Source organism: Saimiri boliviensis, chromosome 2, assembly GCF_048565385.1.
Source record: "Saimiri boliviensis isolate mSaiBol1 chromosome 2, mSaiBol1.pri, whole genome shotgun sequence".
In the NCBI taxonomy this organism is placed as follows: Eukaryota; Metazoa; Chordata; class Mammalia; order Primates; family Cebidae; genus Saimiri; species Saimiri boliviensis.
The window spans coordinates 62820473-62845651 of NC_133450.1; the positions used below are offsets into that span (position 1 = coordinate 62820473).

The following is a 25179-nucleotide window of genomic DNA, read 5'->3' on the forward strand; positions in this document are numbered from 1 at the left end:
TCCACAGGAAGCGAGGGATAGAAGTTGTGCAGGTGAGTACAGTCCGAGTCCTCGTGGTTCTGTCCTCGTGGTTCTTCGGGTAGCGGGGCTCTTAGCACCCACCTTTCATCCTCTCCCCATCTCCTCCTCACCCCTCCCCCTCCCCACCTCCCTCTCCCCTCCTCCTTCCTCCCCTCCCCTCTCCCCTTCTCCCACCTATAGCTGGGTGCCTCCTCCCCCCTCCCCTCCTCCCCTCCCCCTTCTCCTCCCCCCTTTCTCCTCCCCTCCTCCCTCCCCTCCCCCCTTTCTCCTCCCCTCCTCCTCTCCTCTCTTCCTCTCATCCTCTCACCTCCTATCTTCCCTTTCCCCCCTTCCCCCCTCCTCTCCTCCTCCCCTCCTCTCCTCTTCTCTTTTCCTTTCCTCCTCTCCTCCAGTGTTGGGTGTGGCTCTCTCTGTTCATCACATGCAGCTTGTTTTTAGCTCCCCTGTGGATTTGATGCGGTTTCTGCCCTGGGCTGGACAGACTCCAATTGGGGCTTCTTGGGTTTGGAGGGTTGCTGTGGCTTTGTCAGTGGAAGCGCTGACTGGGGGCAAGGGTTCGTTTGGGAGTCCTGAGGGAGGTACGCATAGCAGTGGTCGTGTTGCAGGGGAAGGGTGAGGGGTGAGGGGGCAGGGGGCACCCAGCTACATGTCCAGTTGTTTTGTGCTTTGTGTAGCCTCCCCTGGGTGGACTTGGGTCAGGTGCTCATTAACTAGAGAAACAAGGATGGGTGGAAAAAGAAGGAAGAATGGATGGAGGGGGAAGGAAGGATCTTGGAGGGAGGGAAAAAGGTAGAAAGATGGAGAAGGAAGGATGGATGGGGATGGAGGGAAGAGGGAAGGATGGATGGAGGGAAGAGGGAAGGATGGATGGAGGGGGAGGAAGGATGGATGGAGGGAAGAGGGAAGGATGGATGGAGGGAAGAGGGAAGGATGGATGGAGGGAAGAGGGAAGGATGGATGGAGGGAAGAGGGAAGGATGGATGGAGGGGGAGGAAGGAAACGTCAAAATACTCTGAGACTCTATGTGAGGGGCAGGCTGTGTTATTTGCACTAAATGCTGTACCTGGCGCCTAATGAGTACTTGGCAAACCTCATGGTGACCTGGCCATGTTTTCTGATGCCTTTGCTGTCCCCATTGAGGGTGACTCTGTGGTCTGTGCAGCTGGGCTGGCGTCCCATCTTGTCCTACGGACCTCATCTGCCTGTAGCTGCAGAGAGGGGAATTCAAGCTGGGGACTAGATCAGGGCGGAGGAGGTGCTGGCCCCTGGTAGAATATCTAAGGGGCTTCCAAAAAGCCCACTGGGGAGCTCTTCCAGCCCACCCTTGTTGAATTCAGCTCCAGGCCTTCCCTCAGCGGCCATAGGAGAGCAGCATCCTCATTCCTGCAGGTCCAGCATCGCAGGCCCTAGGTTTCCCCTGCTCCTGGGACCAGACTGGGGCTGGCTGGTGGGTGGCGCTGGTACAGGATACTCCTGGCCTCCTTCCTGGTCGTTTGTGGGTTGAACCTGTCACTGGAAGGCTGAGGTTTGTTTTGGGGTAAGGACGTAGTTTCTGGAAGCCTCTCAGCAGCTCTAGATTTTCATACAGGCTCTTCTTGACTCTGCAAAATTGCATGATCTGCATTGGATTTTTCTTTTTTCTTTTCTTTTTTTTTTTTTGAGATGGAGTCTTGCTCTGGAGTGGAGACTGGAGTCCAGTGGCGCTATCTCAGCTCACTGCAACCTCCGCCTCCTGGACTGAAGTGATTCTCGTGCCTCCTGAATAGCTGGAATTACAGGTGTGTGCTACCACACCCAGCTAGTTTTTGCATTTTTTATAGTGACGGATTTTACCATGTTGCTCAGGCTGATCTTGAACTCCTGACCACAGGTGATCCACCTACCTCAGCCTCCCAAAATGCTGGGATTACAGGCGTGAGCCACCACGTTCAACCTGCACTGAATTTTTCTGTGGACTTTAATTTCTCCATCATCAAGTGGAGGACATTGGAATTCAGGAACGCCTTAGGGGTGTATGTTCAGGGACCATTTCTGATTGATGGGTTTTGGCCACCTGGAGGTTCCTAAATCTGAATGGGTGGGAACAGGGGTTGATCTGTAATGCCTGCTGGGAGTGCAGGCATGGAAAGAGGAAGTGTGGTGTACATTTCATCATGGGGTTAGATGGTCTCTAACCTTTGCTGCTCGAGGGTGCTGTGGCTTCTATTTCTCCTTAGTCCTCTTATGATGGTTCACTTGGAAATCCACAGATCCTTTACAGATGCTGCTGTACCCACATTAAGCCTGAGACTGACAGCTGTGGCTCACTGTGCTCAGGAAGGCCCCAGGCTGCCCTGTGGTTCCCCGAGCCACTTGGAGGGGTCCATAGGGAAACTGCTGTGGGAGCCATTTTCAGAGGAAGTGAGTTCAGGCGCACCCCAGCAAATAAACTGTCCAAGAGGGTAAGACAGCCTTCCCCCATGCCTGGTCCTGTTCACACGCGACCTCAAACTTTCACACAGTGGGTGTCAACCTGACCGCTCGAGGAGAGGATGAGAGATGGGCAGGAGTTGGCGAGTTCCATTTGTATGACTTTCTGGGAAGATTTAGACTAAAATCTTTAATCTGCTCGGTCTGTGGGAGGAACAGGAGACTGGAGCCATTGTGTCAGAACGTCCAGGGCAGAAGCAGCATTGCGAAATCTTTCTAGACATGTATGCGGTTCATTTCAGTGGCAACTTGGGGGAGGAAGTGGTGGCTGGGGACCAGAGCAAAGCCAAACTGGACACTTTCCACTCCACCATCTAAAAATAAAGCCTACCATGATACCTCCTCCTGACATCCCTGTGTTTGGTGAACTTTTAGATTTTAAGATGTTGAGAAAGACTCTGCAAAAATGGGAAGCCAGGCCACTTGGCTGGCTCTTCAAAATCAGCTGGGCTTCTTTCTGTGCACCAGATCTCCAGGCTGCTGGGTCCTAGGAGCTTGGGGTGTTTGCCAGCCTCTGGGTTCAGGTGCTGGTGACTGAAGAGGACGTGTGTCCCCTTGCTGCCAGCCATCCTCATGTGTTGCCTATGGCTGGTCCCTGAGGGACATTTCCTGTTCTGTACAGCCACCCAGGGATGGTATGGTGTTAAGTACCCCTTAGAGGTGGGGAAACTGAGGCTCAGAAAGCTGTGCCTTCTCTTGGGGATTTCAGCTGGCAGTGGTGGCGTTGGGATTTGCGTGGATGTCTGTTTGTCTCAAAAGCCTGTGGCCTGTGGTTTTCTGCCGAATGGTCTCCTTTGCATGTTACTAGGTTCTCCATTTACTAAAAGCTTCCGTGCCTGTCAGTACCTGGACTTTGGGTGCTATCTTAAAAAAAGGATGTTGGGGCCAAGTTTCGGGACTCAAGACTGCAAAACGCCGGTGACCGGAGGTCGGTTGGTCATGGGAGTTGTGTCTCTTCCTGTTATTTAATGGCAATAGGAACAGTGCCAGTGTTTAACTTGTACTGGGGACTGCAGTGTACCAGGCATTGTGGGTTTACTTTAAGGAAGCATTTGTGTGTCACCTTCCCCAGGTGGGTGCAGGAGCATGTTTAGGAAAGTGGATATTTCAGATCTCAGCGTCCTCTTGCGCCTGTGCCTGAGGCTGAGGAGCTTGGGAGGCCTCCTCCCCTCTACCCCTGTGCCTGTTCGCCTCGTTCCTCCTCCTACCTTTTGCAGAGGAGTGTGCACGGTGGTGAGGCGCAGGGCCGTCGGGTTCAGGTTCCCGTCTGTGTGGCCTTGGGCCAGTTACTTAATGACTGTCTTTCTGCTCACGTGTAAAATGGGGATAATCATGGTGCTGGCCCCCTGGCACCATTGTGACGACTGAGTTAATTTGGGTAAAGTAATTGACACTGTGCCTGGCACACAGGAAACTGGCTGTCTGCAGGAGAGCTGCATACTCTTATTTACAGGCAGACCTGACCGAGGTGTGAGGCCTCAGGGCATAAAATCCTCCCACTGCTCAAGTACAGTGGCCAGTCATTGTCATCCTGGGACCAGGGAGATCTTTCCAGTTCCTTGGTTGCAGGAAAATTCAAAGAGGACCTGATGGTGCTGTCAGCTGATAGCACATTAAGAATGACTTTTGCTTTGTGGGTGGCTGAGGTGGGTGGATTGCTTGAGCTCAGGAGTTTGAGACCCACCTGGGCAACATGGCAAAACCCTGTCTGAGGGTTCCCCCGCAACCACAAATACAAAAAATTAGTCAGGTGTGGTGGTCGCAGCTACTTGGGGGGCTGAGGTGGGAGAATCACTTGAGCCCAGGAGGCCAAGGCTGCAGTGAGCTGAGATTGTGTCACTGTACTTCAGCCTGGGTGACAAAGTGAGACCCTATCTCAAAAAAATAAATAAATAAAAATAAAGAATGATTTTTGATAACAGATTACTAGATTACTGTAATTTTTGGTATGTAATTAGAAAGGAATTCAAAGAATTTGCTATGGTAAATTCCAGTTTTTTAATTTGAATAAGTGGTTTCTGCTCTCATATCTATAAAAATTGAAAAATGGAGATAGAATTGAAATTGATAAACCCTGTCTTATTCTAGAAATAGGCAATATTCATCTGAGGATACATGAAATAATTTTTGAAAAGAATCTTATTTTATAGATGTATTTTTAATAAGATTTATTTATTTTTAAAATTTTATTTTATTTTTTGAGATGGAGTCTCGCTCTTGTTGCCCAGGCTGGAGTGCAGTGGCATAATCTTGGCTCACTGCCACCTCTGCCTCCCAAATTCAAGGGGTTCTTCTGCCTCAGCCTCCTGAGTAGCTGAGATTATAGGCACCCGCCACCACGCCCAGCTAATTTTTGTATTTTTAGTAGAGAAGGGGTTTCACCATGTTGGTCAGGCTGGTCTCAAACCCCTCACCTCAGGTGATTTATCTGCCTAGGCCTCCCAAAGTGCTGGAATTACAGGCATTAGCCACTGTGCCTGGACTAATAAGGTTTCTTTTTAAAGCTTATTTCTTACACAATTTTGTAGTATATTTCAGTCTTATTGATCAATTGTATACTTACGGTAATTATAGGAATAATTCAGTCCAGGAGAAAACTTTTGACACTTAGTGCTTTAAGATCACAGGACATTTAAAAAAATTTCAACATGTATTTTTGTGTTTTTTGGCCCTGTAGTATAATAGGATAATCAGTATAAGGCTTTCAAGCATAAAATACACTGTGATAGTGTAAACATCTCTGAGGGAGACCGGAGTTTGTAGAGGAAAAAGGAACACTGTTAAATTTCCAACAGTTAAAGAAGAGCTTGATTATGTAATTTACAAATGGATGATGGTGAATCTCAAATTGCCAGGGTATTTAGAAACCATGGGATCCATTTAAAAGAGAAACAGTAACAGTTTTATTTTAAAAATGTTAATATTTACAATATGTTGGAAATTACATCCTCTACAAGTATTTAGAATTACGATGAGAAATTTTTCATATCAACTTAAAAATGTGTAAATAGATATGTAGTTTTAAACATTTATTTTGAGGGAGGGGGTTGGTTTGAAGGCCACTGCTTCAGAACTTTACCCTGTTTACTTCTCAGAATCAGGCCCTAAGGCAAGTACCTCCTCGGAGAGGGACAGCACTAGGCCTGACTCTTAGGCCGTCCAGAGGCTCTGATGGGACTGGGCTGGACGGAGCTGATTTTGGGGCCTGTGCATCCCCTAAGACCCAGACCCGTTCACTGAGACTTGCTTGGCAGCGGACTTGTCTGTTAGGCCCTGTGATGATGATCAGGAAAGACACAGCACCCTCTGCTCAGGGCTGCTCAGGCAGGGCAGGAAGTCGCAGGGGAGCCAGGACTCAGGCAGCTTAGAAGGAGAGGCTGTCCTACTTTGTGTTTAGACAGGGGGTTGGCTGCAGGACAAAGGGAGAGTGTAGTAAGGGTTGTGGGACCAGATGCCCTCCACCTGCTGTCCTGAGAGGCCACTTATCATGACAGTGATGGTGGCAAATGCCTGTTTCCTCAGCTTCTGGCTCTGTAGTGTGGTAACGGGAATGCTAGACGCCACCCTGACTCCATCATTTCAGTGTTGTTGATCTCACTGAGTGCTGTACTGAGGCCCTTATAGCCAGGCCATGCAGGTGGGGCTCAGTAGCATGCTACAGCTTCCCAGATACCTGCTATGGATAGACCCCAGGTGCTCGGGGCTTGCACAGGCCCAAGCCAGGCCCCTTCAACTCTCTGTGATGTCTGCAGACAGTGGCCAAGGTAGGTCGGGACACCGGGTGGACACAGAGGGCCCACACCCTGTTTAGCAGCCATGAGCCCATCTACCCAACAGATCCTATCTGAGAGGTAAGGCTTGACAGGGCTCATCCCGCTCCCCAGGTCCTTCTGCTGCCTTCTAAAACACCTAGTTGCTAAAATGACCAAGCGCCAAGCACAGCACTGTGATTACTGCCCCTGCACCCAGTGAGCCCGGGTTGGAGAAAATATCCCTTGAGTCGTTTGTGGTCTAGGGCGTGGATCTGGGGCTCTCCTGTGGGCTAGGCAGAAGGCCTGCATCAGCCTTGCTAGGTGCTGTCACCTCAGGGCATTTTCAACTCTGGTCCAATTTGTGGAGAAGGCTCAGGAGGAAAGGTCTCCCCATCCAGGGGCTCACTGCCTCTTCTGGAGTAGCCCTGAATTTGGTGGAGGAAGACCCTGAAAGAAAGCCCTGCTTGTGACTGAGCACCCCAGCCTCGGCGTCCTCAGGAAAGTATGTTGTGCAGCCTCAACCTGCCCCAGCCTGTTCTTGGGGCTGCCTTTCCCCAGTTATTATAAAATATCAGGGGAGAAGGAGGTGACTGTTGGCATGAGAGGGCTTGGGGTTTTACTTTAAAATGCAAATGAGCAAGCTGTAAGCATGAGAAGTACAGTAGCCGGTTATAGATTCGCTGTCCTCCATCCAAATTCCTTGAGAATTCAGACATTACGAAACCCAATCTCTGTGCTGCGGCTGTTTCCCAAGCAGGCAAGGAAGTAAGTAAGTTCCCCTAGCTTGCAAAATAGTGAACGGTGGGCATTGGCCTTTCTTTGGTTGTTTTCTCCAGAGCTGGTGCTGGCTGGCATTCTGCTGACCTTTGTTGTATGTGTTTTTACCATCAGACTGCACCAGACTTTCCATGAAGGAGGTTAGGTGGGTGACCATCAAACCACCAAGAAAAGGCAAGTCTGAGAAAGAGACACTAAGACCCCAGGGGAAGGTTCCCTGCGCCTGAGGCTGAGGCACAACTGGATGCTGGGCCTCTTGAGGCAAAGGAACCATAGGGATGCCCATCAGAGCTCCTGGGCAAGCCCAGGGGCAGGGCAGGCCTGTCTGAGCTTTGGGGGAGCAGTGAGGACGCAGGGCTGGGCGTGTAAGGGAGGAGTGGGCCAGCACAGGATGGAGGCTATTCCTCGTGCTATGGGATAAACCGGGCATAGGGGCTGGTGGGGAGGTGAGGTGTTAGAATGGCCTTACAGACAGGGAGCACAGCCAGGGACCACACATAGACAGCAGCTGGGGAAGGGGTCCTGTGGCTGCCAATGGTTTGGAAAGGCTGCAGCCCCAGGCCTGAGGAGGCTAGTGAGAGAGCAGGCTGGAGACAGTAGCAGCGCCAGGTGAGTTGTTCATGGTGTGCTGTGTCAGGGGCATGAAAGGGCTTCTGCAGGGGAAAGCTGGGTGCTCCAACTGGAGGCTGTGGGGGAAGAGCCTCAGGGTGGGTGCATGGAGGGTGATTAGGCAGGGCTGCACTGGTAGGCAGAGAGCAGGAACTTCTGAGAGGGGCTAGGGCTGCAGCCTAGTCAGGGGTGATGTGCTCTTCTGGGGCTCCCACAGTGACAGAAGGCAGCAAGAGACAGAGGGCAGAGCATGGTTCCTGGGTAGATGTGGGGGGTGAGAAGGGGAGGGTCAGTCCCCAGACTTCTCCCTTGGTTCTGGCCAGAGTGCCAGGGCATGGGGGTACAGAAGGAGCATCCACCAGAGAGGGAAAACCCACGCCAGCACCGGCACTTTCCGGTAGGTGTGCTGAGTGCAGGCAGCAGAGGCCTGTGTCAGTAGCTGCTGTCTGAATTCAGAGCCAGAGGGGACTCATGTGGTTGTGTAGTATGCATCTCCGGAAGGATTATAGGTGCTAAATTCTCCATCTCAGCATTAAAAATGTAATTTTTATTTAGGTTGTATTTTCACATGATACCGACATTTTTTTTTAAAGGTATGCAGAACAAGGTGTCAGACGATCAATCCACAGGTGGGGTTCCCTCTGCCACCCATACTTTCCAGCGTACCCCAGCTGACTGGCCCTGGTGCTCCTGACGGATTTTATTTCCAGATCACTTGGGCACACGTAGGGGTGGACACCTCTGAACATTCTTCCTTCCGTTGGTTTTCTCTGCTGTGTGCTCTGGAGTCAAGTGTAAAGGGCTTTGGGAATAGAGATCTCTGTGGCCTTTACTGGGGGGTCTGAGGTCCTTACAGCTGGGAGAGCCCATGGCAAACATGCAGTCTACCACTATCCCGGGCAGTGACTTTCTGAAGGTTACATGAGCCTGACTCTGACCTCTCCCCAGACCCCAGCACCTCCCAGGAGGACCGCCATGGGCTTGGGAAGTTGGCTCTGCAGGCAGTGTTTCCATGTGGTCATTTGAGGCTGGTAATAGACACAGATTGCTCTCGGCTGTGCCTCACCTTCCTGTGGGGTCCAGAGACCCAGGGGTGAGTTTCTGAGTCTGTTTTCTGGCTGTGGATCTTTTTCTTCCCCTTTAAAGGGATGACAGCACACAGGATTGAAGACACCTAAGAGATGCTGAAGGAATACTAATTGATTTTTACTCGTCTTTTGTTATGAAGGTGGTGGCATATGAGTGGTGAAAATACAGCTACAGATGAAGATGGGCTGCTGAGAAAGATACATTGTTTCAGTGTGGAGACTGTGGGTTTTTATTTTTTATTTTTTATTTTTGCCTCCCCTCTAGGTCACTTTTGGGTTTCTACTGTTGTGGAGTCCAGCTTACTAATTCCTTTTTTAAAAGAGAGATTTTACATTTTTTTTTAAATTTGAAATGCAGGTATTTTTCTTTTTTTCTGTAAACATCAAAAATTATTTTCATTCTTAACTACGTTTACTTAGGATATATGGATAACAAATAGTTATACAAACTTACGTGAAAGCATGATCACCATAGTGTTTTCTATAACAGTGATACATGAGGTCGGGGGAACAGTTATATAAATCAAGGTCTTCTCATAGCAGTTCTCAAATGTGGCCATTAAAAAAAAAAATCACATTTTGGAAGACAGCCGTGGGAAAATGCTCGTGAGTTGCTTTGAGTACCATCCATGTACTCTGAGTAATTTCATTTCTATCAGTTTTACTTTGGTTCCTGAGCTTTCTAGGTTTGCTGTTAGAAATAGGAGGTGTCACCGTGTTACAGTCCTGCGTGGCTTCCAGAGGCCGTGGCTCTCAGTTCTAGGGTGGTTCTTTCCCCAGCCTTTGATGCACTCAGTCAACTTGAGCAAGTCCTTAAAAAAAAAAAAATCCTGCATCCTGTGTCAAGACAACAGAGCTCTGCCAGGGCAGCTGGGGCTCCCTGTGCTCCAGAGTGCCTGGACTTCTTCTTGCAGGCAGGCTTCCAGAACCCAGGCCCTCCTCACCACACCTTGCAGGGTTGAGACTGGATTTCCCTGGTACCTCCCACCCTTGCTTGGCTGTCAAACGTCAAGAATTCAGTGGCCTCAGTGGAGCGTGCCAGGTGAGCATTTTACATAAAAGCAAAGAAAAGAGATGGAATGAAGAACACGGGGGAAATAGGAAGGGATGGAACGGGGGATAGAAAGGGCCAGAAGCAAGATTTGGCTCTCAAAGTAGCCAACTGTTCTGGCATTCTGGGGTGAAGGTGTCCATAGCATTGCTACTCAGAGTGTGATCCCAGGGAGTCTGGGCGTAGATGGAGAGACTCGGACACAAACACTGGACTCTTCAGCAGTTGTTGCCCGTTTGGCCTGGTGGAGGGCTGAGACTCTGAGGAGGAGGTGTCTTGACCTGGGGGCCCTGGACCATGCTCCATGCCCAGCTGGGCGCAGCACCATCATAGTCAAAGCCAGGAATGGAGATGCATTGCTTTCAGGTTAGTTTCGAAGACCAGGAAGCGTCCCTGAGTCTTTGGGTTGAGTAAGGAGCTGGCATCTCCCTCATCAGCCCCTTTCCTGCTTTCATATTTTGATTTGTGCTTCTAGAGCTGCTAAATATCACCTTGGCAGTGACACCTTCCCTGCTTTCCCAGCAGACGCCGCTGCCCCTCTCCACACACACACACTCACCGAGCTGGAGCTGCCTTTTGGTGTGTCCTCCTGAGGCTAGGACTCGCCAGTCTCTGAGGAGCACATGGTCTGGCCCTGATGTGTGCTGTGTTTACTGGATGAGTGAATTAAGGACTAAGCTATTGCTCTTTACAGGATGTGGCAGGCCTTGAGGGTCTGTGTTTGCTAAAAATAACTCTAGATTATTCTTTTGTTCATTAAATAATATGTACTCATTGTGGAAATCTTGGGAAGTCGAGATAGGCTTAAAAATGAAAACCCAGAGATAATCATTGAAGAAATTTTTACATAAAATACGATCTTGGTTCTATATGATGTGCATTCAGGTTGGGCTTTTCTGTGTCCATAGTTTTGCTGCTTGCATTGGGGCGAATGGCTGAGCAATTGCCTGTGCCATTTAAACTCCTTGGAAATTGCTGTTAGAGTGACTGCACCAGCTTCCCACCATCCCTATGTCCCAGCATCTAGAACCATTTCTCTGTTCGAGAGTCTCAAGTTCTAGGTTATTTTTGGTTTGCTGTTACTAACAGTGCTGCCATGGGTGTCTCCGGGCCTAAATCTTTGGCGATCTAAGGCACATCTCAGGCTGTTTCATTGGGTTGTGGTCTAGAAGTGACTTGACGGAGTTGAGGGCATTGGGATCTTACAGTGTGGTGGTGCCAAATGGCTTGTAGCCTGTTTGCATCTCTTTGCACTCCCATGGCAGTGCATACAAGGACATACCTCAGGCCAATGATTTGGTTGTATACCATGGTATCTCCCATGCCTGGCTCCATGCAGGAAGTGGAAGGTTGGGGGACCCAGGGATTTACAAGGCAGCATCAGACTGCAGCCAGTACTTCTGTAAGGATAGAGATGTGGCCACCAGTCCGCTAAACTTCCTTGTGATAGAAAAGGCCAACCTTGATTGAGCACATACTTTTTCCCAGCCTTGGTCGTATTTACATATATTTATTTGTGTTTTCCTTATAATTTCTTGTTAGGCATTTACTATTGTCATCACCTATTACAAACAAGGAAACTAATACAAAGAAAGATGAAGTAGCTTGCCCAAAGTTGCATGCTTAGGAAGTGGAAGAGCTGGGATAGGAACCCAGGCAGTTGGGTTCTAGAGGCTTATTTATTATTTTAAAAAGTTTCTATTATGGAAAAAGCCACACAGTATACCAGAGTAGAGCTCATGGTCTAATGAATCCCTGTGCGCCCTTCCCCTAGCCATTGTGTGTCAGCACATGGCAGTGCTTCGCGGAGGCCCTCGCTCCCCACCTGATTCTTTTGAGGTTGGTCTCACCTTTCTGTTAGTTCATCTGTAGTGTTTCTGTGTGTGCCATGGAAAGATTAGGACTAACCCTTGTTCTTAATTCCTGGGTCGGCCATTTAGGGGTTGGGGGAGGCCCTGCCAGCTGATGGCCCAGCCGCCTGAGTCTGATTTCCTGCCTCTGGGAGTATGGACCCCCTTTCTCTGTTGTGCTATTCCAGCCTCGAACCTTGAGACAAGTTCCTTGCTAAGGACGGCTGCTGGGGCTTCGGCCGTGGTGTGAATTTCCATTGCAGGCAACAGGAAGGTGGGAAGGGAATAGGGCATCCCACCTCAAGTCTGAGTCTCAGCAGGTGGCCTACTTAGAAGCCCCATGTCTCACTGCTGTGTATGTTTCCTTGGTCACACCTGGCAGCCAGCAGGCTGAGGGTGGTCTTTTCGTGGGGCACGCTGTCACCTTGAACAAACTCGGGATTTTGTTGCCAAAGAAGAAGGGGAAAATGGGGGATAGGTTGGGCTGCAGCTAGCCAGCTGTGTCCAGCACACTTGGGCCCTGGACTTAGTATTGGACAGGTTACTTGCCCCCTCTAAGCCTCAGTTTTCTCATCTGTAAAATGGAAATAATAATGGACCCAGTCTCACAGAGTTCCAGGAGTGAGGTCATGCAGATAAGGAACAGCACAGAACTTGTACCTAGTTTGTCCTCAGAAGCAGCTGTTGGTGATTATTTACTGATGCCACCTCCACCACCATCACTATCATCAGTGGCCCATGGAAAATGTGAGTGTGCATGAGGTGTTGTGTACTTAAATGATGCGATGGGTAGATGAGCCAAAATGAAAGAATCTCTTCTGTTTGATCTATTATCATGAGTAAAAAAGGCAGAAATGCCGGTAGCCTAAGTTATGTCTGTTTGGTTTGGGTAAAGCAGGGCTGACCAGGGATGATTCTCCAGCCATGGGTGAGTGAGGCCCCAGCTCACCCTCTTTGGTTGGAGCAGAATTGGCTATGGCTAGGGTGCATTTGGGGACATGGACTGATTTATGTTTTCCTTCTTTCTGGATCTCCCCAGGTCTAGCCATGATGGGGTGAAGGCATCACCCCGGGGACTGCCAACTCCCTAACCAAGCCCCATGACCTCCCTCCCGTGCTAGCTCATTGGCAGGGGAGGTCCCAGGGATTCCCTGCACACCCGTCATGGCTTTTCCAAAAGCTGTGCAAATCCAGAGTTGTAACTTGGCTCTGTCTTTCTCCTTCCCATTGATCTACCCCCAGCTCAAGAACTCCCCTGAGAAGCACAGTGGCTGCTGTCTTTGCCTTGAGTTCTCTGATGTTCTGCACAAGTGGTGGGCAGAGATAGCTGTTTCAGAGACATGGTTGCTCTGATGTCTAGTTCTTCCACAGGCCTGTTTTCCAGCTTGACTGTCAATCCGAGTCTTTCTCTTCTTGAGCTTTATGCACTGGCCTTAGAGTATACCCTATAAGGAGATCCCAGCTTGCTGGTGCCCGGCCCTGCAGCTGTGTCCCAGAAACTTGGCGGTGGTGTGGGGTTCACTCAGCACTTCCACAGAGCCGCTTGGGGAAGCTCCCAGGGTTCTGATGGGAATGGGGTACAGAGGCCTGAGAGGGGGCTTTGATCAGGTATCCTTGGGGAACATTTAGAGCTCCCGGATTCTCTGTAGTAAGGCTACGAGCAGCCAGGCGTGATGGCTCGTGCCTGTAATCCCAACGCTTTGGGAGGCCAAGGCAGGAGAATTGCTTGAAGCTAGGAGTTCAAGACCAGCTGGGCAACATAGTAAGACCCCCATCTCTATAAAAGTTTCAATTTTTTTTTTTTTTTAAGGTCGCCAGCTCTGGTGTCTAGGCAGTAAACACGTAGTAGGATTGCTTCAGAGCTCTGAAATGCCCACGTAAAAATTCCAAAGTGCGTTTGGTGTCTGGGCTGGGCTTCTATGAGCAGCCCAGGCGGCAGCAGTGAGAACTCCTGTTTGTGCCTCGCTTACTGGGTGCCAGGGTTAGTGCCCCACTTGCCAGGTGAGAGGACTGAGGCTCATGCTGGTGGGCTTGTCACTGCCTAGCATGTGAGCCATGGAGCTGGAGTTGGATTCCAGGTCTGTGATGGCAAAGCCAGTGCCTCTTCTGCCCTGAAGGCTACCTGCCTGGTGAGAGTCCAGCAACCCCTCTCTAGTTCTAGCTCCACTCCTCTATAGCTATACAGCCCCGGGCAGTGGCACAAACTCTCCCAGGCCCCGTCTACCAGATGGTCACCAGACTGATGATTGAGATGAGGCAAGGGCAGGTGAGAAGGCCTTATAAAACCCAGGCCCTCCCTGGGGAAGCATGGGTAGCCTGAGGTCAGGGAAAGGGCTCAGGGTGCTGTGTGGGCTGTGGGGCTTGCTGGTTTTCTTGCTCCTGAGATGACTCGAGGGGTCTTGTGATGCTCATGCCCCTGTCTCACTGGGCAGGAGTTTGGCCTGTGCTGTGTGTCTCTGCCATCTCAAGTGGGTGGGGGACCAGGTATCCCTGGGCAGGAGGGCATGGATTTCTTGGCTTGGAAGCAGGCCTTGGCTCACTCCCATCCCTGCCCTGGCAGTATTTTTGCTGCAGACTCTGCCAAGTAGAAATAAGTTATTTACAGTGTTTTGACAGGATCGTCAGTAGCCGGGATGGGCAAGGATGCCTTTGGGACTGAGCTAATGGCCAAGCAGTGGGGCCTGGAGGAGGGTCTGGCGTGGGAGAGAGATGAGAGATGGGGGTGGGGTGGGGTACATGTTTACTGAACTTCATAAATGGGAGGCCCGGCCCTGCCTTGAGCCAGGGCTTTGGGGCCTGGCAAGGGCAGGACTTGATGAACTTGTCTGCTGACTGCCTATTCCGCCAGATCGTTCAGGGTCCTCAGTTATTTTGCCGTCTCAGTCCTCAGTGCCTTCCTTTGTCCAGCAGGGACAAGGACCCCTGCCCACCCAGTGTATCTTCCTGGGGAGAAGAGGAAATGCCTTGGTGTATGATAGGCCAGGCTCTGGCCTTGACCATGAACCAGGCAGCCCCTCACACTGAGCAGCCATTGACCTGTTTTACAACTTCCAGTAGCATAGAACTACTGCGGGCTCAGGGCCTCCCGCTAGTGCCTGTCCTCCATCCTGCATGATTTTCTGTCCCTCCAGAAGTGGGTTTGAAAGTGCCTTTCTGGAAGGTCTGGAGAGCCTCCTGTGTAGCTTGTGGGAGCAAAATGTGTTTCCCACTAGCCCAAGGATAACCAGCATACTAAAATGTGAATAAAATGTGACTTTATTCCTGTCCTTTGAACATAAAAATGACACACATATTGATGCATTAAAAAATGTTTTTTTATAATTAAAAATTTTTTTTAGAGATGAGGTTTCAGTCTGTCACTCAGGCTGAAGTGCAGTGATACGATCATAGCTCGCTGCAGCTTTGAACTTCTGGGCTCGAATAATCCTCCCACCTCAGCCTTCAGAGTAGCTGGGACCACAAGTGTGCACTGTGTGCAACACCATGCCCAGACGAAGTCTTGCTCTGGCACCCAGGCTGGAGTGGAATGTCATGATTTTGGCCCACTGCAACCTCGGCCTCCTGGATTCAAGCAATTTCCCTGTCTCAGACTCCTGAGTAGCTGGGATTACAGGCGTGCATCACCATGCCTGGCTAATTTTTATATTTTTAGTAAAGATGGGGTTTCACCATGTTGGCCAGGGTGGTCTTGAACTCCTGACCTCAAGTGATCTGCCTGCCTCAGCCTCTAAAAGTGCTGGGATTATAGGTATGAGCCACCGTGCCCAGCCTTGTAGTTTTAAACAGTTGTGGTTCTGTTGTAATCTGTCTCCACAAATACACTTAGCATTCTTCTAGTGCTTCCCCCTTTGTTAAATGTCTACTTAGGCTTGTTTTTAAATGACTGCATAATATTATCTGATTGTAACTGAAGTTCTTTGATTCCCTTGGTTGATGCTGGCCATGGTTCTGGTCTGTCCCCTTTATAAATAGTATAGTGATAAGCATCCAGTTTTGATATTGTTGGGACAAGCCTGTGATTATTTCTTTGGGTTACAGAAGTAAGTTATATATTTTGTTTTTGAAGTCTGTAAGAGGAATATATACTTCTTGGTGAAATAAACAAACTCATACATTTTAGGGAATTAGAGAAAGGGAAGGTCTTGTGGGAGTTCATGCTTCCAGATTTGAATGCTGTGTTTTTACCTGTGCACCAGGCATACATACAGCACCCGTTTTTCTCTCCTGTGCCCTCCCTTCCCTCCTTTCTCTCATGCCCCAGACCCCCTCTCTCTGCCTATGGGGCTTGGGGCTGTGGCCCGTGGACATTCCCCACTATGAATGCTTCTCACCCAGGGAAAGGGGCAAGGAGTGGTGGGCTCCTGAGGAGGTGGGTGGTCCCTGGGTGGCCTCTGGTCCTGCTTCTTCCCAGCACTGCGGGTGCTTCAGCCTCCTTGCTTGGAAACAGGGGTTGCCATAACACCAACCTCTAAGGTTAAGAAGGGTAATTGAGATAGAGTGTTAAAGTACTTGTCACACAGCCTGGCCCCAGATCTACATTGAGTAATCTGCAGCGAGTGGTAGAGGCTTAGGAGTCATTTGGGGAATTGCAGTCCGGAAAGTTCATTTTTGAAGAGTATCAGACACGAACTTGCATGTTAGGTTGTCTTTTGGGGTGACCCCTCCAGTGGTTCCCTAGTGGTATGGAGCCAATCCAGATTGGGAGTGGAATTTTTGGTGTGGGTTACTGCTCCAGTGAACCCTGGCTGCCTGACCTTGAACCCAAATTCTTGTCATTGTGGAGCCTCTGTCCCCCTCTGTCTTGAACATTTTCACTTTTATCTTCCTAGTTCTCAGAATAGCTCTGTGAGATGGGATGTATTTATTGTTCTCCCCATTTTATAGATGAGGAAACTGAGGCTCAGATCTGTCACTTGCTTCTGTGACATTTCTAGAATCACAGAGCTCCAAGCGCCAATCACCGAGGGTCTTTGAACTCAGGTCCGCAGAGAGCATGAAGCCACGGCTGCCTGTGCTGCCGCCCCAGACCAGAGCCACAGGAGACTGGGTTCCTCGCTGGACCTGCCCCTCATCCCTGCCTCTCCTTCTCATCCCTGCACAGCCTTGGCTGGGCCCTGCTCCTTTCTCTGACAGCTGAGAGGATCTTGTGGGTCCTATTTCACTCTCACCTTCTGCAAATCCCTGATTTCTTCAGAAAACAGGGCCAGAAAATCTTTCAGGTGTACTTGCACATCTTTCTGCTTTCTTAGCCTTTCATCTTGAAGTCAGCCTGGTGAGGTTGCCCTGTTCATACTGCAGAAGCCGGGACCTGAGGCCTCCCGCCTCCTGAGCAGCGAGTGAGTGTGAGTGAGCAAGTGTGAGTGAATGTGTGCGTGAGGGTGCGTGTGTGAGAATTTGTCGATCTGCTTGAAGCAAGCTCTTTGGGTGCTATTTCAGCGGGACAGATTTCCAGATAACCCGGTCAGCTTTCCATGTCGGACATCACCTGGGTGCAGTGTTTCTGTGTGTAGCAAATGCACACGTGGCTGCCTGTATATGCATGGTGTATTTGGAGTCTGGGTGATGGCTGCCTCTGACTTTGACCAGCCTTGTGACCTTGGGCAGTCCCTGTGCTCTGAGCAAGTCACCTGTGAGGCTCATAATCCTGACAGTGTTACTCATCCTTGGCCTGCAGTCTCCTAGGTGGTGTTTGGGAGCACCCAGAGGGTGAGCTGGGCGCTTTCTAAGCTGTGGAAGTGCTCTGTGTTGTGAGCAGATACGAGATGTGCTCTCCCCGCAGCACCCAGTTTTGGAGGCTCAGGAAGCATTCCCAGTAGGGCCTGTTTTTAGTCTTGAAACATCATGCTTGAAAAATGCTCACATGCGGTTTATTTAACTTTAAGTGGGGCAAATTCTGAAATGGGTTGTTTATTGTCCAAGTTGAATTTTTAATTTCTCATAAATTCCCCACAAATTGCTGTAGTACATCTTTATTTGTTGAATCTGTCAGAGTTGTTTATGGCACTGAAGCCTGGGCTCCCCCTGTTTGTGGGCTGTTGCCATGGCAATGCCACGGTCTGAGGCTCTGGAGGAGGGGTGCTGCTCCGAGGTGGTGTAGAAGGTTCTGGAATGGGCTGGCTGTGTGAAGTAGAGCTGTGGCTGCTGCACCGAGAGCCGGCCTTGAGTGGGCTGAGCTGCTTAAGGCTCCGGTTCCTCTTCCACATCTCTGCACCCCTCTTGGTCCCTCTTCCTTGGGGGTACACTGCTGAGGTCTCCTAATTCTGCTTCCCTAACTAAGCCCTTGCTGCTCCCAGTGTGGTCTGGGAATGAGTGACAACTGCACTGGTGGGGTACCCATGAGAAATGCAGAGTCCTGAGTCCCCAGACCTGCGGAGTCGGTCTGCAGTTCACCAAGGTTGCAGGCACCTTCTCAGCATGGGTAAGCTGTGGAAGCCCGCACATGCCACATGCCCTTGGGTGACCCCAGAGGCCTTGGCCTGGTGGTTCTCGGTTTCTGCCACTATTATCCCCTATGGTCTTTCTGACTCCTTGCCCCACAGTTCCCTATGCTTGGCCAGGAGTGGGCTTTGCCCCTCAACCCTGCTGCGCCCAGGCCACTCTCCTGCTTTGCATACGCTAGTCCCTACTCACACCATGACCCCAGCCTTCTCTATTTGGGGAACTCTGGGCATCTTGGAAGAGGCAACTCTTGACACACTTCCTCTGTGAAGCCCTCCCTCCTTTCCCCAGATCGGGTGGGGTTCAGCTTCACTGGAGCTCTCCTGTGACCTAAACACCTCACCTGTCCCAGCCTCATCAGGCTGCCTGATATGTCTCCCTAGCTGTGAGCTCACTGAGTGTCCCAGCTGCTCTTTCTGTCTGCTGGGTGCTCAGACCCCAGCCAGCAGGCAGTAAGGTCTGGAGTCATTGCCACTCCAGTCGGCCGGCTTTACAGGGCTGAAACTTGAGGCTGAACTTCTCCCAAGAGCCTGTACTCTCTGTCCTGGGGAATGGCAAGGACTGCTGGGGACCTTTAGTTTCTACCTGAGGCCTGACTGGCGGTGGGGGCTCAGACTGGATGAGGATAGGGGCCTCGGACTTTGGGAAGGCGCTGTGGGAGGGAGAAATGGGAGGAGACAGCTGAGAGGAGTCCCAAGCTCATGGACAGGTGAATGCAAAAGTTCAGGTGCCTGTGTATGCCCTTGAGGATCTGCTCGGGCCTAGGCAGTGCCGAGGCTCAGGGGAGTCCCAGTGAACAAACCCCAAATCCCTGCCTTCATTGAGTGCTCAGAGACTGAAAACGGAAATAAGTGTGGGTAGTGAGTGAGGTGGGGGAGAGGGACAGGGAGAAAGATAAAGCAGAGTAGGGGGCTGAGGGTTAGTGGATCTGGAAACATGACTTGGTTAAAGCTGAGGATATGCTGACCCTTTGGCCCTGCAAATCCTCCCTGGCACATTCCCAAGAGAAAGGAGGGCTGTGTCCACCAAAAGACACATGTAGAATGAATGTTCCCAGCAGCAGTGTTGTTCCCCTCTCCAAAGAGGAGAGAGCATGCATGCCCACTGGCTATAGAATGGGTACGTGAACCGTGTTATCATCTGGTCATGGAGTTGTATTAAATACAGAGATGAGAATGAACCATGGATCAGTCCCCGTAGGCATGAAACTCGGCCAAAGATGCCAGACGCAGAGGCAGATTTAATTTATGATTCAATTTATGTGAAAATCTTGACCAGCACAAGCTACTCTCTGGAGACAGGAGGCAGGCTAGCGATCACCTTTGGGGACAGGGTGCCGGGCTGATGTCCTGCAAGTGTCCTCTCCTCAGCCTTCTTCTTGGGTGCCAGTTTGTGAATATTCAAGTTGTTCATTTACAACACGTGCTTGCTTTTTTTTTTTGAGACGGAGTTTCGCTCTTGTTACCCAGGCTGGAGTGCAATGGCGCGATCTCGGCTCACCGCAACCTCCGCCTCCTGGGTTCAGGCAATTCTCCTGCCTCAGCCTCCTGAGTAGCTGGGATTACAAGCACGTGCCACCATGCCCAGCTAATTTTTTTTGTATTTTTAGTAGAGACGAGGTTTCACTATGTTGACCGGGATGGTCTCGATCTCTTGACCTCGTGATCCACCCGCCTCGGCCTCCCAAAGTGCTGGGATTACAGGCTTGAGCCACCGCGCCCGGCCCAACATGTGCTTGCTTTCTACAAAAGGCTTGTAAAATAAATAAAAGGGGAAAAAAAGCCATGAGAGGCAGAGAGAGTGCTGTTTTCTTTAATATATGCCCTTAGATTCTCTAGAACATTGGTTCTCAAGCCACCGTGCATATCAGGACATACATGCCTCTCCTCCTGAAGCTCCCCTTGCCGGGAGTGATACAGGCTCCAAGGATGGGCCGCCTGCTGAGAAGCCAGTAGCCCAGCGGCATCTTTCTTGCTCTTCACTGGACTGGAGCCTCTCTGTAATTAAGGGGTATGTGTTCTGCACCCCCAGCCCTGGCCCAGTGTCTAGTTAGAATAGACAGTGCGCATTTACAGATTGAAGGTTATTTTTTGTTCTCTCTCTCTCTCTCTCTCTCTCTCTCTCTCTGTGTGTGTGTGTGTGTGTGTGTGTGTGTGTGTGTGTGTGTGTGTGTGTGTGTGTATTTTTGTCCCAGTAGTTTCAGCTTGTCTTTGGGAATACAGGATCTGTTTCTGGGCATGGAAATACAGGGTTCCCTCCTGTGCATTAAGTCTAACCTCCAAGCCAGAGAGGTGGTATTGGCAGGAGACAAGATCATCCGTTGTCTGGATGCTGTTTTCCATACAGCAGATGTGGGCTCCAGTCTCTGTCAATCAGTTTATTAAAACCTGCGTTTATTACTTGTTTGCCCTGTGCCAGGCGCTGGGCTGTGTCTCAGTCAGCCCCACAGTACCCTGTTTACAGATGAGGTTGAAGCAGCTACACATGGGTGAGTGGCTCAGTTCACTCGCTAGAAGAGGGGACCCTGCCTCTAAGTGGGGTGAGTCCCAGGCCAGCACTTGACCCACTGACAGGCTGGAGGGGATGTGGGGAAGGAAGGCGTTCAGTGCGTGTTGGATGCAGGAAGGGCTGGGTGTGCTCCTAGGAAGTGCTTCTAAGCCCTTGCTCTTTGCTTTCTTCCCCCACCTCTCTCTCCTTACTTCAGCCCTTAATCTGACTTCCCTCCATCTAGAATCTTCCTAGATCAATCCACAACCAGGTGGTTTTACCTGCTGTTTCTGAGGCCTGGCTTTCCTGTCTGCCTCCCAAGCATCAGCCCAGAGACCACTGGATTCACAGTCACCTGGGAGATTGATTTTTAATAGACTATGTTTTAGAGCAGTTTTGTGTTCACTGCAAAAATGAGAGGAAGGCACAGAGATTTCCCATATCTGCCCTGCCCTGACGCACACACAGCCCCCCTTGCTGTCAGCATCCCGCACTAGCCTGGCACATTTGCTACAATCAGTGAACCTTCCTTGATGCCTCAGGATCACCTGAAGTCCCCCGTGTGCATAGGGCTCACCCTTGGTGTTGCACATTCTGTGGGTTTGGACAAATGCATAGTGACATGCACCTACCATGACCTTACCATACAGAGCAGTCTCACAGCCACAGGAATCCTCTGCGCCTCCTGTTCTTCTCAAAGAGCTTCTAAAAGGAAGTGCTGATGAGGTGACATCAGTGACATCCAGATCTCTGGGGTAGCTCCAGAGCATTGGCTGTCATGAGGCCCCCAGCTGGTTCTGACGACAGGCAGATGGGAGAGGGGCAGGTGGGGAACACTGGATTGAAGTCATGGTTCTCAAACTTGAGCATGCACTAGAACCCCAGGGAGCACATCTTCAAACAAATGGCTGGCCTCATTCCCAGGGTCTGCGAACCTGTAGGTCTGAGGGGGCTGAGAGTCCACATCTGTAGCAAGTATCCAGGTGATGTTGACCCTGCTGGCGAGCCCCTCTCTCTGAGAACCACTGGTTTTAAACAGTGGTGACGAAAGCTGTTGTTGGACCAGATGTGCCTGCTCAGAAAGCCACCAGAGTGGTTTCCAAGTCTTCGGGGCATCTGCGAGATGGTGCCCGGTCCCTTTCCCAGTTCTGAGTCAGGGCCTGAACCCTGGGATGGGAGATGTAGGGCCGTTTCCTGTACCATCAGCCGCTTGGGTACCTGGGTTTGGATGGAGGGTGGCGGTGTGGGCAGGTATTATATTGAATGTAAAGTGAGCCAGAAGGCCGGTGAGGCTTGGGGCTGAACTTCCTGCCCACTGAGTCACTCAGGCAGTCTCTGACCCCATTGAAGTGTCTTTTGATCTCCCCTCTCAGCCCCACTGGGGGTTCCTTTGGCCTTCACAGCAAGACAAACAAGACCCCCAGAGTAACAACAACCCAGACCAGGCCTCCCTGGGAGTGGGTCAGAGTGTCAGCCAGGGCCTGGCATCGAGACTTAGACATTGTATAGAGCCTGGGATTATGGGATTCTTGTGGGAGAAGCAGGCTGTTCTTCAGACAACAAGCTGCCCTAGATGCCTGGCGTCTGTTGTAATAAAAGATCTTTAGTAGAAACTAAGTCTGCTGCATCTGGCCTCCTAGGAGCCCAGCAATAAAATTGGTGTAAATAGAGCTAACATTTGGGAGTGGTTTATAAAGCACTTGAAAAAAATCCCTCCTATAAACCCCAAAGACAGTCCTATAAGCTGTAGGGACAATTAATTATCCTACCTTTTGGATATGGGAACTGAAGTTCAGAAAGGTTAAATAACTTGCCCAAGGTCACAGATCTTTTAAATGGCACAGCTGGGGTTTGGCCTGGCAGCTCTGCCACCCAAGTCCCTGTGGTTTCTGCTGTCTTATTCCCCTTCCTCCATGTGGCCCCTCCAGGCAGGGACAAAGGCTCTCCCCTGGTGCAAGTTCTAACTACAAAAAAAGGGTGAAGATATTGGTGCTCTTAGAGTGGAATGTGCTGGAATTTCTCACAACAGAGTTGTTCTTGAAATACATGGCTATCCTTGGCATTTCTTAGCCAAAAACTGCAGAGGTGAGTACCCCATAGCCGTAACCTTGGCAAGGGTAAGGGAGTGAGTTATCTTTCCAATGGAGGGACTTCCACTACATCTGCTGTCTTCCGTTTCCCAACCCGAGACGTTTGGAGACACAGGGTGGTTTCCAGTCTCATTGAATTAGCTTTCAAGCTTGGCTATGAGGCACCTCGAGGGGTTCCTTGAAGGAGTACCTGCTTTTCAAGGGGGATGAGTTGCTTACCACTCCCTTCACCTGAACAGCTTGCTGGCTTCCTCCTTTCCCTGCCCCCTCTCCCCTCCCCACCCTTCCCCTCCTTTCCCCTCCCCTCCTCTCCTCTCCCTTTCCCTCCCCTCTCCTCCCCTCCCCTCCCCACCCTTCCCTTCCCTTCCCTTCCCCTCCCTCCCTTCCTCTCCCTCACTTCCTCCCTCCCTCCCTTCTTCCTTCCTTCCTTCCTTCCATGCATCTTTCTTGTCTTTCTTTCTCTCACAGAGTTTCACTCTGTCACCCAGGCTGGAGACTGCAATCTCCACCTCCCAGGCTCAAGTGATTCTCCTGCCTCAGCCACCTCTATAGCCAGGATTACAGGCATGCACCACCATGCTCAGCTAATGTTTGTATTTTTAGTAGAGACGGGAGTTTGCTATGTTGCCTAGGCTGGTCTTGAACTCCTGAGTTCAAGTGATCCGCCCACCTCAGGTTCCCAAAGTTCAGGGATTGCAGACGTGAGCCACCATGCCCAGCCACTCTCTCTTGATCTGTGTTTGATCTGGGGTCTAACTTCGATCTGGAGTCTGCTTGTTAGGTTTTATTTCAGGAAAGATATTTGAGGTAAGAGAGAGTTTGAAAGTCATGGTGGGTGTCTGGGGCAGAGTTCTGGGACACTCAGCTCCCCTGAGAAACGTGACATGAGTTGGGGTGCAAGAGCCAGGGTCTGCCCTCGAAGTGTGCATTGATGCCTTCAAATGCCAGCTGCAATATTTGGTCACTTGTGACCCCAGGCACCTGCCATCAGCCCTTGCTCCTCTCTCTTGGCTTGGATAGGACAGTAGCTGCCATTTGGGGGCTCCTGGAGAACCGTTTGGAGCACGTGGTACTCAAGAGCGAGTCACTTATTTTTTGCTGTGTGGCAGCAGGGCCTCCCTAGATGTGACATAGCGGGTGCTTGCAGGGAAGTAGAGTAGTGGAAGTACCTCCTCCCTCCCCACACATGGGGATAGGAGATGAGGCAGCTGATCCTGCCTGCTTGAGTCTCAGCTGTTATTTTCCAGGTGGGCAGTCCCAGCAGGAGAACCCGTGTGTCTGCCGGGCTCTCTTTAAAATGCACCCAGTGCAACCCGGTCCTTCTTGTGTAAACTTTCTCCCACTGGTCAGATGGTTTGCTTCTATTTAAGGCAGTGAGAGTATTTTCTCCAGCATGCTGCCCCCTGGCCTTTATTTTATCCCAGGAAGGCCATTCCTCGAAAGGGTTGCACTTTCCAGCAGCAGGGATTGTCGATGCCCACCCCCACAGCAGGCCTAGAACCTTTGCCAAATGCCTCTCTGCCTGGAGGGACTGTGTTTGTAACTTGACTTCCCCTGTCCCCTCCAGACCCGCTTGTGCTGTGTTTTATTAGACGGTCATGAAGGTCTCCCCCCATCTCCCACTCAGGCAGCCAGCCCGGTGCCTCTGTCCCTGTACGCCACAACTTTTCTGTTTCCAGGTTCTGTTGATTTTCCCTCTGGATATTTCCTTACCCACTACCCTCTCTGTCCTTCTATTCTGTGGCCCCAGGCAGTCTCCCAGTCCCCCTTACCTCTTACTGCCAAGCTTCTGGCTGGCATCCCCACCTCTGGGCTCTCGTTCCCTCAGCCCAGCCCCCACCTGGCAGAATGATCTTTCATCAAGTATATCTGAGTCACTCCCCTGCTCTAACCTTTCCTGGCCTTTCATTGTCTTTAGGTTAAAGTCTAAGCCCTGGAGAATGGTTTACAAAGCCCTTCCCAGTTTGGTCCTGGCAGCCGGGCAGCCTCACCCCTTGCCACTCCCAACTCAGACACCAGTGACTCCTGTGCCGTCTCTCCTTGCCTCTGCATGTGCTGGTCCCAGCCTACTCCAGCCAGATGTCACTTGCTGACAGAAGCCTTCCTGGCTTTCCTCTGTCCCCTCCCCTCCTCCGAGCTGTCATTTACGTGCCTACCTGCTGGCTAGGCTCCTCATGGGCACTCACCTTAGTTTCCTGCCTGCAGGAGGCCTTTGGCACGTGATTCTTGTGTATTGGTGACTTTCCCACAGGGTCAACCTAGAAGCCACAGAAGGGGTTTTGTAGGGCTTTTAAGGGGCAAATGGAATCTGTTATTCTTTTATTTTATTTTATTATTATTATTTTTTTTTGAGACGGAGTTTCGCTCTTGTTACCCAGGCTGGAGTGCAATGGCGCGATCTCGGCTCACCGCAACCTCCGCCTCCTGGTTTCAGGCAATTCTCCTGCCTCAGCCTCCTGAGTAGCTGGGATTACAGGCATGCGCCACCATGCCCAGCTAACTTTTTGTGTTTTTAGTAGAGACGGGGTTTCACCATGTTGACCAGGA

The 25179-nt window shown here is 50.7% G+C and overlaps 1 protein-coding gene across 1 annotated transcript in view; it reads left to right on the forward strand.

Annotated features, from left to right (window-relative positions):
- ITPK1 (inositol-tetrakisphosphate 1-kinase) overlaps positions 1-25179 on the forward strand; it is a 179689-nt gene that overhangs the window by 42272 nt on the left and 112238 nt on the right. Inside the window, exon 2 of the mRNA XM_074393450.1 lies at positions 8-32. Coding sequence (XP_074249551.1) covers positions 8-32 — 25 coding nt within the window. The remainder of the gene's footprint in view (positions 1-7; positions 33-25179) is intronic.